A 13047-nucleotide genomic window follows, 5' to 3' on the forward strand; every position below is an offset into this window, starting at 1 on the left:
TTTCTGGATCATTGGGATGTCTCCTGAGAAAGGTATAACCTGTACTAAAGGGACAGATTACATTTGAACCCGACAGGGACCAATACCCTAGCAGACAGGTTTGCTAGAGCTGTTGGAGAGGATTTAAACTAATTTGGCAGGAAGATGGGTAACCGAGTAATAGGGCTAAGGATGAGGCAGTTGGTATATAAGCAGAGGCAGGGTGTAGTGAGACTGTCAGGAAGGAAAGACAGATGTTAGGGCAAAATTGCAGTCGATGGGATAAGTTGCAGTGTAACGGGGGACAAAATCGAAAAGGGTGACAAATACAGGACTGAAGATGTTGTATCTGAATGCTTGCAGTATTATTATGCAGATTGGCAGGCATGATGTTGTGAGCATCACTGAGTCCCGGCTGAAAGAAGATTATAGTTGGGAGCTTAACATCCAAGGATACACATTGTATTTAAAGGACAGGCAGGTAGGCAGGGGGTTGACGTGGCTCTGTTGGCAAAAAACGCAATCAAATCCTTAGAAAAAGGTGACATAGGATTGGCTGTAAATCATTGGGTTAAAGAACTGCAATGGTAAAAAGACCCTGATGGGAGTAATAGAAAGGCCTCTGAACAGTGGGCTACAACTTACAAAGCGAAATAGAAAATGCACGTCAAAAGGGCAATGTTGTGATAGTCATAGTGGATTTCAATATGCAAATAGATTAGGAATATCAGGTTGGTGCAGATTTTGGATTCTGAGAGAGAGAATTGTAGGATGCCTATGAGATGGCTTTTTAGAACATCTTGTGGTTGAGCCCACTAGGGGATCAGCTATTCTGTATTGAGAGTTGTGTAATAAATCAGATTTGATTAGGGTTATTAAGGTAGGAGGCAGTAATCATAATATGATAGAATTCATCCTGTAATTTGAGAGAGGGAAGCTAAAGTCAAATGTATCAATACTACAGTGAAGTTAAAGGGAATTACAAAAGCATGAAGGAAGAGCTGGCCAAAATTGATTAAAAGGTGACACTAGCAGGGATGACAGCAGAGCAGCAATGGCTGAAGTTTTTGGGAGCAATTCAGAAGGTGCAGGATAGAGACATCTCAAAGAAGTAGTTGTAGTATAAAGGCAGGATGATGCAACTGTGGCTGACAAGGGAAGTCAAAGACAGCATAAAAGCAAAGGAGACGGCATAAAATAGAGCAAAATCTAATGGTAAGTTAAAGGCTTCAGAAGCTTTTAAAATCCAACAGGTGGCAACTAAAAATGCCATGGGGGAAAAGATGAAATATGAAGGTAAGCTAGCCAATAATATCAAAGAGGATACCAATAGGATTTTCAGATATATAAAGAGTATAAGAGAGGCAAAAGTCAATGTCAGACTGCTATAGAGGTAGTAATGGGGAACATGGAAATGGCTGACGAACTGAATAATAAGTATTTTGTATCATTCTTCATGTGGAAAAGATCGAGAGTCAGGGGGCAGAAGTGAGGGCAGTTGCTATTACAAGGAAGAGGGTGCCTGGGAAGCTGGAAGGTAGATAAATCACCTGGACCAGATGGATGACACTCGAGGGTTCTGAAAGAGGTAGCTGAAGAGATTATGGAGCCAATAGTAATGGTCTTTCAAGAATCACTAGATTGTGGCATGGTTCCAGAGTTCTGGAAAACTGCAGATGTCACTCTGCTCTTAAAGAAGGGAGGGAGGCAGAAGAAAGGAAATTATAGGCCACTTAGCTTGACCTCAGTGGCTGGGAAGATGTTGGAGTCAATTGTTAAAGATGAGGTTTCAAGGTACCTGGAGGCACATGATAAAGTAGGCCATAGTCAGCGTGGATATTTTGAGGGAAAATCATGCCTGACAAATCTGTTGGAATTCTTTGAGGAAATAACAAGCAGGATAGACAGAAGGGGATTGGTGGATGTTGTCCACTTAGATTTTCAGAAGGCCTTTGACAAAGTATGAGGCTGTTTTGCAAGGTAAGAGCCCATGGTATCACAAGAAAGCCACTAGCATGGTTAGAAAACTGGCTGACTGGCAGCAGGCAAAGAGTGGAAATAAAGGGAGCCTTTTCTGATTGGCTGCCTGTGACAAGAGGTGTTCCGCAGGGGTCGGTGTTGAGACTACTTTTTACATTGTGTCAATGATTTGGATGATGGAATTAATGGCTTTGTGGCCACGTTCATGGATAATACAAAGGTGAGTGGAACGGCAGACAGTGTTGAGGAAGCAGGGAGGCTGCAGAGGATTTAGGCAGATTAGGAGAATGGGCAAAGAAGTGACAATTGGAAAACCATGTCGGGAAGTGTATGGTCATGCACTTTGGTGGAAGGAATAAAAGCACAGACTATTTTTGAAAAGGGGAGAAAATTCAAAAATTTGAGGTGCAAAAGGATTTGGCAGTCCTCGTGCTGGACTCCCTAAAGGCAAACCTGCCAGTTGAGTTGCTGATAAGGAAGGCAAATGCAATGTTAGCATTCATTTTGAGAGAACTAGAATATAAAAATAAGGATGTAATACTGAGCCTTTATAAGGCACTGGTGAGATCTCACATGGAGTATCATGAGAAGTTTTGGGCCCTTTATCAAAGAATGGATGTACTGACATTGAAGAGGGTTCACAAAAATGGCTCCGGGAATGATAGCCTTATCATATGAGGAGAGTTTGATATCTCTAGGCCTTTACTCACTGGAAGTTAAAAGAATGAGGAGGGATCCCATAACCTATTGAATGTTGACAGGCCTAGATAGAGTGGATGTGGAGAGGATGTTTCCTATCGTGGGAGAGTTTAGGACCAGAGGGCACAACCTCAGAACAGAGGAATGTCCATTTAGAATGGAGATGAGGAGGAATTTATTTAGCCAGAGGGTGGTGATTCTGTGGAATCCCTTACCACAGGTGGCAGTGGAGGCGAGGTCATTGGGTGTATTTAAGGCAGAAGTTGATAGATCTTTGATAAGTCAGGGCATGAAAGGTTACAGGGAGAAGGTAGGAGAATGAGTTAAGCGGGATATGGATCTACCATGATCAAATAATGTAGAATTGATGGGTCAAATGGCCTAATTCTGCTCCTATGTCTTATGGTCTTAAATTTTTTCTGCACTCTTTCAAGCATTGATATCTTTCCTGTAGATAGGTGACTAGAACTGCACACAATGCTCCAAATTCAGCTTCACCAACATCTTACACAACTTCAAAATAACATCTCAGCTCCTGTACTCAATGCCCTGACTCAAGGCCAACGTATTAAAAGCTCTCTTTACAACCCTTATCTACCTGTGATACCACTTTCAAGGAATTATGGATCTGTACTTCCAGGACCCTTTGCTCTAATACACACCTCAGAGCCTTACCATTCTTTGTCCTTCCACAATGCAGCACCTCACACTTGTCCACATCAAATTTCATCTGTCATTTTTCAGCCCACCTTTCCCAGCTGGCTGATCTTGTAACATTACACCATGAAATTTGGTATTTTCTGTACCAATCGGGCCACTTACATTCTCATCCAAATCAATAATATATATGACAAGAGAACCCAGCTCCAATCCCTGCGGCAGGCTTCCAGGTGATCAATCTACCACGAGGGATCTCGTCAAAGACCTTGCTAAAGTACATTTATACAACTATCAACAATCCTCTTGGTCACCTCTTCGAAGAATTCAATCAAATTCCTGAGACATGATTTCCCATGCACAAAGTCCCGTTGACTATCCCTAGTCTGTCCACGTCTTCACAAATGTAGGTTGATCCTACCTCGCGCTTACTCACCACAAGCAAGTGACTGCTTAATCCACAGCAATGGAGCCCACTCTGTGGACACAGCAATGAAACCCAGAGGCTGGCAAATCCTTTGGTCGGAAGCCCGAGATCAGCGAATCCAAAGGTCAAAGTCCTGAGGTCGGCAGGTCCTGAAATCAAGAGATGTGATCGGCGAGAACCGGGGTCAAAACCCACAGATCAGAGATTCTGGAGGTCAAACCCTGGAGGTTGAGGTCCTGAGACTGTAGAGACCAGAAGTAAAAATCTGAAGGTGGAAGCCATGGGTTGGCCAATCCAGGGAATCCCCTAGCTTAGCAAGTTGGAGGCATGATATTTACTAGTTTGCAAGTTCGGGGCCTAGGCCAAGGACTGGAAGTCAGAGACCTGGAAGAGGCCTGTCCTGGGACTGGAGGCCTGGCTTTGTGTGTAGGCAGTAGGGACTAGCTTGTTTTGCTTTGTTATTATTTTGATTTGCTGTTGCTTCTGCTTATTGGCAGCATGTTGTTCTGCTGAACATTGTGGGCATGATATGTTAGCACCAGAATGTGTAGGTGACACTTGTGGGCTGCTAATGCAGTCAATGCATTTCACTGTATATTCTGACATACAGTACATGTTAATAAATAGATCTAATCTCACAAAATCCTTTCCAATAACTTTCCCATCATTGATGCAAGGATCACTGGCCTGTAGTTTCTTGACTTGTCCCCATGGTGTTTATTAAATGAATGCACATTAGCTATCCTCAGTTTCATTACCTCATTTATGGCTGATGAAAATACAAAATGCTCTGCCATGGCCACAGCTTCCAATAATGACCTATGATACACCTGGTCAAATCCCAGAGATTTATTCACCTTCACCTATTTCAAGACCTCCAATACCTCCTTCCTTGTTATGATGATCTGCTCCAGAACATAACAGTTCCTTCCTCTAACTCACAAGGTTGCAGATCTTTCTCAGAAGTAAATTCAAACTCAAAGTATTCATTTAAGACTTCAGCAATTTCCTATGGTTTCACGTATGAATCACCACAGTTGGAGGGTGGCAAACGTTATTCTTTTTGTTCAAGAGGAATAAAGATAACACTGAAAATGACAGACCTGTAAGTCTTACTTCAGTAGTGGGAAAATTATTTGAGAAGGTTCTTCAGGAATTTGAAGAAGCATAGTCTGATAGGGATAGCCGGCATGACCTCACAAGCCTGATTGAATTCTTTGAGGATTTGACAAAGCTTAATGATGAAGGTAGTATATATGGATTTTATTAAAATGTTTGATAAGGTTCTCCTTGGTAGGCTTATTCAGAAAGCCAAGAGCCATGGGACCTTGGGAAACTTGGCCGTGTGGATATAGAATTGGCTTGCACAAAGAAAACAGGGTGATTATAGGTGGAGTGTATGTGACCTGTAGGCTAGTGACTAGCTGTATTCAGCAGGGATCCGTGTTCTTTGTGATTTTTATAATTGAATTGCAAGAGGAAATGAAAGGGTGAGTTGTAAGTTTGCAGATGACACGAAAGTCGGTGGAGCTGTGAATACTGTAGGCTGTTGTAGGTTATAACGCGACATTGACATGATTCAGAGCTGGGCTGAGAAGTTCAACTCTGTGAAGTGAATCACTTTAGATGGTCGAATTTGAAGGCAGAATACAGGGTTAATGCAGAATTCTTAGCAGTGTTAGAAGGATCTTGGAAGCCATGGCTGTAGATCCCTCAAAGTTGCCACAGAAGTTGATGGGGTAGTTAAGGAGGTGTATAGTCTGTTGGCCTTCACTTTTGGGAGAATGAATTCAAAAGCTGCAATTCTATAAAACCCTGGTTGGACCACACTTAATTTTCGTCGCCTTGAAAAAGCCAGTGGGGCTAGTCAGGTCATTTGACCCCCCTGAGATCGGCAGAGCCGTAGGCCTGTGGATTTTGAAGATGAGTTTTGATAAAGTGAGCAGAGCTGTCAGGCCATTTGGTAGGCTTGAAATTATTGTGTAATTATACACTTGTTACGGCCAATAAAAATTTTAGGTTTAAGTAGAGCTGCCAATTGTTGGAGTGGGACACTGCAAAAGTGGACGAGCTTTCACCCAAGAGGCTTCAGTGAGGACAGGCAGAGGCTAATGTAGGTTTCTAGTAAGTTTCCATCTTTATATATTAGTGCCCAACTAGTGTAGTGATCAGTTCTTCACGTCCGACGAGAGAGTTTGGGATGACCTCTAGTCTCCCTAATAACTACATCTGCATGAAGTCCATCTAGTTGCAGCTTCTTACAAAGTTAGGGAACTGGAGTTAAAGCTAGATATCCGTCATCTCATACAGGAGGCTGAGGTGGTGACAGATAGGAGTTACAGGGAGACAGTCACCCAAAATTTGCAGAAGGCAGGTAACTGGGTGTCTTTCAGCAGAGGAAAAGAGAATAGACAGCGTGGAGTAACCCGTGGCCATTTCCCCAATAACAGCTGTACCACTGTACAACTGATGGGGAGGATGACCTAACAGGAGAACGCTGCAGATACCAGGTCTCTGGCACTGAGTCTGGCTCTGTGGCTCAGAAGGGAGGGGGGAGGGGAAGGGGAAGGGGAGAGAAGAGTGCAATGGTGGTAGGGGATTCAATACTTAGGGGAGCAGAAAGGAGATTGAGTGAATGTAAGAGACATCCCGATGGTATGGTGCCAGAGTCAGGGATATCTCACATCAGGACCACAGTATTCTAAATAGGGAGAATACTCAGCCAGAAGTCGTGCTATGTATTCATACCCACAACATAGGCAGGAAACAGGATGAAATCCTGAACAGAATATATAGGGAGCTAGGTAGGAAGTTCAAAAGCAGGACCTCAAGAGTACTAATCTCTGGATTGCTGCTTATGTCATGTGCCAGTGAGGGCAAGAATATGATGATATAGCAGAGGAATGTATAGTGGCTGAGAAATTGGTGCAGAGGGCAAGGTTTCTGATTTATGGATCATTGAAATCTCTTCTCGATAAGACATGACCTGTACAAATAGGATGGGTTACACCTGAACTTGACAGTGGGGTTAAACTAGTTTGGCAGGGGGATGGGAACTGGAGTGATAGGTCAGAGGATGAGCAGTTGGTGTACAGGTAGATGCAGTATATAGAGAGATTGTAAGAAAGGATGAACAGTTGATAGGGCAAAATTGCTGTCAGTGGGATGGGTTGAAATATACCCATTTTAATGCAAGTAGTATGAAGAAGAAGGGTGATGAACTTAAAGAGTATTCATTGGCACATGGAACTATAATGTTGTGGCAATTACCCAAGACTTGGCTGTTAAAAGGGCAAGAATGACTGCTGGATGTTCCAGAGATAATGCCTCAAAAGGGGACAGGGGGTAGGTAAAAGATGGGGGAGTGGCATTGCTAATCAGGGGTAGCATCATAGCCACTGAAAAGGAGAACACTGTGGAGGGATTTTCTACTGAGTGTGGGTGAAATTAGAAATAAAAAGATTCATCACTCTATTGGGAGTATTCTATAGACACCCCCCACCCCTTGCAAGTCACTGAAGAACAGATCAGGAGCCAGATTTTGGAAAGGTGCAAAAATAACAAGCTTGTTGCTATGTGTGACTTGTGCCTAATATTGAAAGGATTAGAAGAGGCAGAATTTGTTAGGTGTCCAGGAAAGATTCCTGACTCAACATGTAGACAGGGTGACAAGAGGAGGCCATACTGGATCTGGTGTTAGTCAATGAACCAGGCCAGATGTCAGATCTCTTGGTGGGTGAGCATTTGAGACAGTATCCACAACTCCCGAACCTTTCCATAGCCTTGACAGGGATAGGTGGTGGTATGGGCAAGCATTTAATTCAGGGAAAGGGAATTATGATGCGTTAATGTAGGGATTTGGGAGCATAAATTGGGAATGGATGTACTCAGGAAAATGCACAATGAAATGTGGATGTTGTTTAGGATACACTTGTATAGGGCTTATTAAGGTATTGGAAGCAAGGCTGAAGAAAGGGCTCTAGAGAGTTACAAGATAGACAAAGAACATTTTGAAATACATTACGATAGACCAGACAGAATATACCCCAAGTTACTATAGAAAGCGAGGGAAGATATTGCTGAGCCTTTCGAGATCATCTTTGCACTTTCATTGGCCACAGTAGTACCAGATAATTAACCCTCCATATAATTGGAGGGTGGGGGGTGGAGGTGAAAAGAAGTAGGGATAACCCTGAGAATTACAGACCAGTGAGTCTTACCTCAATGGTGAGCAAATTATTGAAGAAGATTCTTAGAAACAGGACTTCCAAACATTTGAGGAAGTAGTCTGATGAGGGATAGTCAGCATGACTTTGTGAGAAGCAAGTCACGCTTCATGAACCTGATTGAAATCTTTGAGAATGTGATGAAGGTAGTGCAGTGGATGTGGTGGATATGCATTTTAGTACAGTATTTAACAAGGTTCCCCATGGTAGGTTCACTCAGAAAATCGAGAAGCATGGGATCCAGGGAAACTTAGATGTGTGGATTCAGAATTGGCTTGCCCAAAGAAGGGAGAGTGTGGTTGCAGATGAACCATATTCTGCCTGGAGGTCACTGGCCAATGTGTTTCCACCGGGATCTGTTCTTTTATAAGTGACTTGGATGAGGAAGTAGAAAGTGGGTTACCAAGTTTGCAGATGGCATGGAGGACCGTAAGGTTGTGGGTAGTGTAGAAGATTGCCATAGGTTGCAACCGGACATTAACAAGATGCAGAACTGGGCTGAGATGTGGCAGATGGAATTCAACCTGAAAAAGTGTGAAGTAATTCATTTTGGAAGATTGAATTTGAAGGCAGAATACAGGGTTAATGGCAGGACTCTTGGCAGTGTGGAGGAACAAAAGGATCTTAAGGTCCATGCCCATAAATCCCTCAAAGTTGCCACGCAAGACGACAGGGTAGTTAAGACGACATATGGTATACTAGCATTCATTGATCCTCCAGTGACTTTTTCCAGGACAGAAATGGCTAGGATTAGGGGGCACAATTTTACGGTGATTTTTGGAAAGTGAGAGGCAAGATTTTATTTTAGAGATGGTGCTGAATGTGTGGAATGCCCTGTCACGGGAGGTGCTGGAGGCAGATACATTAAGGATATTTAAATAAATGCTTAGAAAAGCACACGGATGACTGAAAAATAGAGGACTATGTAGGAGGAAAGGGTGAGATTGATCTCAAGAGCAGAATAAAAGGTCAGCATAATATTGTGGACTGAAGGGCCTGAAATGTACTATGTCCTGATCTTCAAGAGAATCTCCTCTCTTCCAATTATTCTTTTGCCCTTTATAGAATATTTTAGGATCCTCTGTTGCCTGCCAAAGATATGAAATGGCCCCTTTTTGGCTTTCCAATTTCAAGTGTACTACTGCATGCCTTATACTTCAACTGATTTGATCAGTCCTAGCTACACACAATTCCATTCTTATTACTAAATTCTTAATAATCTTCTTCAAGTAAAGTTCCCTAATCTTGACCAGCCTTTTTCTTCACTTTTACATGTACATGATCTAGCGGAACTCAACTTGGCAGAGTTCCTTTAAGGCACCATTAAAATTATCCTTGTCCCAATTTAGGACTTTGAAGTCAAGCTCAGTCCCATCTTATCTCATAACCGTCTTGCTAGTAATAGAATTTCAGCCACTGACCCTAAACTGTTCTCCCAATGAAATATAAAGCACTTGTCCAGTCTCATTTCCTAAGAGGAAGCCCATCCACTTTTCATTTCAGAAGACTTCCTTGCACATTCTTAACAAATCCTGCCCCATCTAATTCCTCAGCACTATAGAAGCCCAAGTCAATAATAAGGAAGCTGAAACATCAATATTCGGGAAGTTGAAATCATAAACTTATTATAATCCTATTATTCCATTATCCATGATTTCCCACATTTGCTCAAATTCCTGCTGACTTTTGGATAATCACCCCTTTTTAATGTCAGGTTCTACCCATAGGGCCTCACTAGATGCTCTCCTAAGATAGCTTTCCAAATACTGCTGTGATGTTCTTTCTCTCTAGTTAACACAACACATTTTTCTTTCTTGCCTTCACCTCCGTATCACCAGAGGCAATGATACCTTGGAACATAGGACGGGTTTTTGCTAAGCTAGATGTGTTGGTGAAACCTATCACTTATAAAGATGGTCATTCCCTTTTCTCAGCTCGTCTCCACCGCATCTGTCCTCAGGATGAGGATTTCCATTTCAGAATACATGAGATGTCCTACTTCTTCAAAGAATAGGTTTCCCTTCCTCTGCCATTGATGCTGCCCTCACTCACCTCCTCCATTTCCCAGACATCCACTCGCAGCAGATCGTCCCATCACCATAAAGGGCAAAAGCTCCCCTTCTCCTTACCTAGCACCCCACAAGCCTCTGTATCCATCACGTCATCATGCATAACTTCTGCCGTCTTTAATGGATCCTACCACTAAGCACATTGTTCCTCTTCCCTTCCCCCATCACCAGCTCTCTGCTTTCCGCAGGGAGTGCTCTCCACATGACTCCCTTGTCCACTTGTCTTACCACTGGGTAAGTGCCAGGAGGGAGATCAGTGGAGAGGGACAAGTGCTACACCTCCTCACTCACAACCATTCACGGCCCCAAACAGTCCTTCCAGGTGAGATGACACTTCAGCGACGAGTCTATCAGTGTCATCTACTGTGGTCCTGGTGAGACCTGACACAGATTGGGGATCACTTCATCAAGCACCCTCACTCCACCCATCACCAAAGGCAAGTTTTTCCAGTAGCCATGCGTTTTAATTACTCATCCACTTCCATTCTGACATGTCAGTCCATGACCTCCTCTACTGCCATGATGAGGATTCTCTCAGGTTGGTGGCGAAACACCATCTGGGTAGCCTCAAGCCCAAGGGATGAACATTGATTTCTCTAACTTTCAGTAATTTCTCCAACTGCACCCCTTTTCTTTTATCATTCCCTGTTCTGGCTCCCCTCTTACCCCTTCCCTTCTGCTCACCTGCCCATCACCACCGTCTAGTGGCCCTCTTCCTTCCCTTTCTCCCATGGTCCACTACTCTATCAGATTCCTTCCTTTTCAGCCCTTTACCTTTTCCACCTATCCTTTCCCAGCTTCCCACTTCATTATCCCTCCCTCATGCAGCTTCCTCCTCGCATGTTTTCACTCATCACCTGCCAGCTTGTACTCCAACACCCCCTCCCACCACCTTCTTATTCAGGCTTCTTGTCCCTTCCCTTCCTTTCCAGTCCCGATGAGGAGTCTCCACCCAAAATGTCATCTGTTTATCCCTCTCCATAGATGCTGCCTACCCTGTTGAGCTCCTTTGGCATTTTGTGTGTGTTGTTCTGATTACCAGCATCTGTAGAATCTTGTGTTTACTCAATGTACATCTTTATTTTTGGTTTGTAAAAAAAAGTTGAATAAGTTTGATTTTTGGAATGAGGAAACAAACTTCAGCATAATTTCTGTTTTGTAACTAGATTTAGGAAGAACATTTCAGGTTTATCGTTTTGAAATTGCACCACTTACAACACTCAGGTTGCATGATTTACTTCCCGTGTCCCTTAGCTCATAGATGGAGTCAAGACATTTATTGCTGGCAGTTCAGACAATTCTGCTGTGATCCAAATAAGTTTGATCTTGAAGAGTATGACTCCAAACCAAAGACCTTCTTCAAGCTAACCCAGTACGTTGAACTAATTTTAGTACCTTCACTATTCCTTTTTTTTTTGAACTATTTTATTTTTGTAATTTATAGCAATTTTGTCTTTACACTGTACTGCTGCTGCAAAACAATGAATTTCACATCACACAAGTCATGAATAATGAATCTAATATTCCAGATAAAATCAGCTGACATTATCAAGGATAATTGGTTTGTACAGTATAACATCACAACATTTAATGGAGGACAAAGGCATTATATAGTGATTAGACCATCATGCAAAACTCTGGAAGAAAAATGACATTTTACCTATCATAAGGCTTATCATATGGTCTTTCATAAGGCCTATCATAAAACCTTTCATACGGCCTTTCGTATGGTCTATCGTAAGGCCTCCTCATAGATTGTTCATAGTGCATCTCACGGAACAATTGTTCCTTCTCGCGATGTATTCGCTCCTGTTCTCGTCTCCTCTCCTGTATGAAATAACATACATCATTGTGAAAAAACAAATACTTAACTTGCAAGTAGCTTATTAAGCCAACCAGCATGCCAATCTCATTGTTGGCAGCTGACTTTTGTTTCTCACTCAGTTGTTGTGTGTGATCAAAGCACATCTTGTATGGAGTCTCTAAAGTTTTAGAAATATGAGCAGATAGGTACTTTTCAAAAGCTTATTCACATTATTGATGCCCCTTTACCAATACCTTTTCCGTGAAGTTGCTCATATTTAACAGTTCCAAAAGGCAACTGATACCACCAGATTCTTCACATAAGCAATTACATTCAACTGAGGCAAGAGCATGACAAGCAAACTGTTATACTGCCTACACCAGTTATTCGCATTAATGGAATTAGAACAATGGCCGTAAAAACAGGGAGTGTGCAAGAATCAAACCCATTGATTCTGCATTAAAGAGTTGACATCAGTTAGCTCAGCAGATCTGTATGATTCAACTTCACCAAGCGCAGTTCTTAAAATGAATATTTTACCAAATACTCATTTTTTATTAAAATACTGAAGGGTCTCCTATTTTTAATACTGAAGTAAACCATGATTTCTTTAAAGTCATGACTACAGCTAAAGTACATGCTTGGGGGCATCCATAATAATTCTGAAGTTTCCTCAAATTGACAGTGCAAAGAGTGTGAGAAACCTCTCAACTTAAGTTGCAAGAATGGTCACCTTGGATGGTTTTCATCTATTTTGGAAACCAATCACAATTACCTATTTTTCCCCCGACTCAGCTAATAGTCCAAGTTAGAATCAAACTAGGACCTTATTGGTTACATGGATTACGACTCATCTGGATAGGAGTAACAGGATTGGTCTGAGTCAGCATGGATTTACGAAGGGGAAACTGTGCTTGACTAATCTTCTGGAATTTTTTGAGGATGTAACTATGAAAATGGACAAGGGACAGCCAGTTGATGTAGTGTACCTGGACTTTCAGAAAGCCTTTGATACAAGTCCCACATAGGAGATTAGTGGGCAAAATTAGGGCACATGGTATTGGGGGCAGAGTACTGACATGGATTGAAAATTGGCTGGCTGACAGAGAACAAAGAGTAGCGATTAATGGGTCCCTTTCGGATTGGCAGGCGGTGACCAGTGTGGTACCGCAGGGTTCAGTGCTGGGACGCAAGCTGTTTACAATA

At 42.5% G+C, this 13047-nt stretch overlaps 1 protein-coding gene across 5 annotated transcripts in view; it reads right to left on the reverse strand.

Annotated features, from left to right (window-relative positions):
- LOC140188152 (scaffold attachment factor B1-like) overlaps positions 1-13047 on the reverse strand; it is a 98141-nt gene that overhangs the window by 35084 nt on the left and 50010 nt on the right. For all 5 annotated transcript variants that reach the window (XR_011883228.1, XM_072244142.1, XM_072244139.1 and 2 more), the window contains one exon: positions 11698-11864. Coding sequence is in view for 4 of the 5 variants with exons in the window: in XM_072244142.1 (XP_072100243.1) it covers positions 11698-11864 (167 nt within the window). In the remaining variant the exon portion in view is untranslated. The remainder of the gene's footprint in view (positions 1-11697; positions 11865-13047) is intronic.

This window comes from Mobula birostris, chromosome 26, assembly GCF_030028105.1.
Source record: "Mobula birostris isolate sMobBir1 chromosome 26, sMobBir1.hap1, whole genome shotgun sequence".
Lineage (NCBI taxonomy): Eukaryota > Metazoa > Chordata > Chondrichthyes > Myliobatiformes > Myliobatidae > Mobula > Mobula birostris.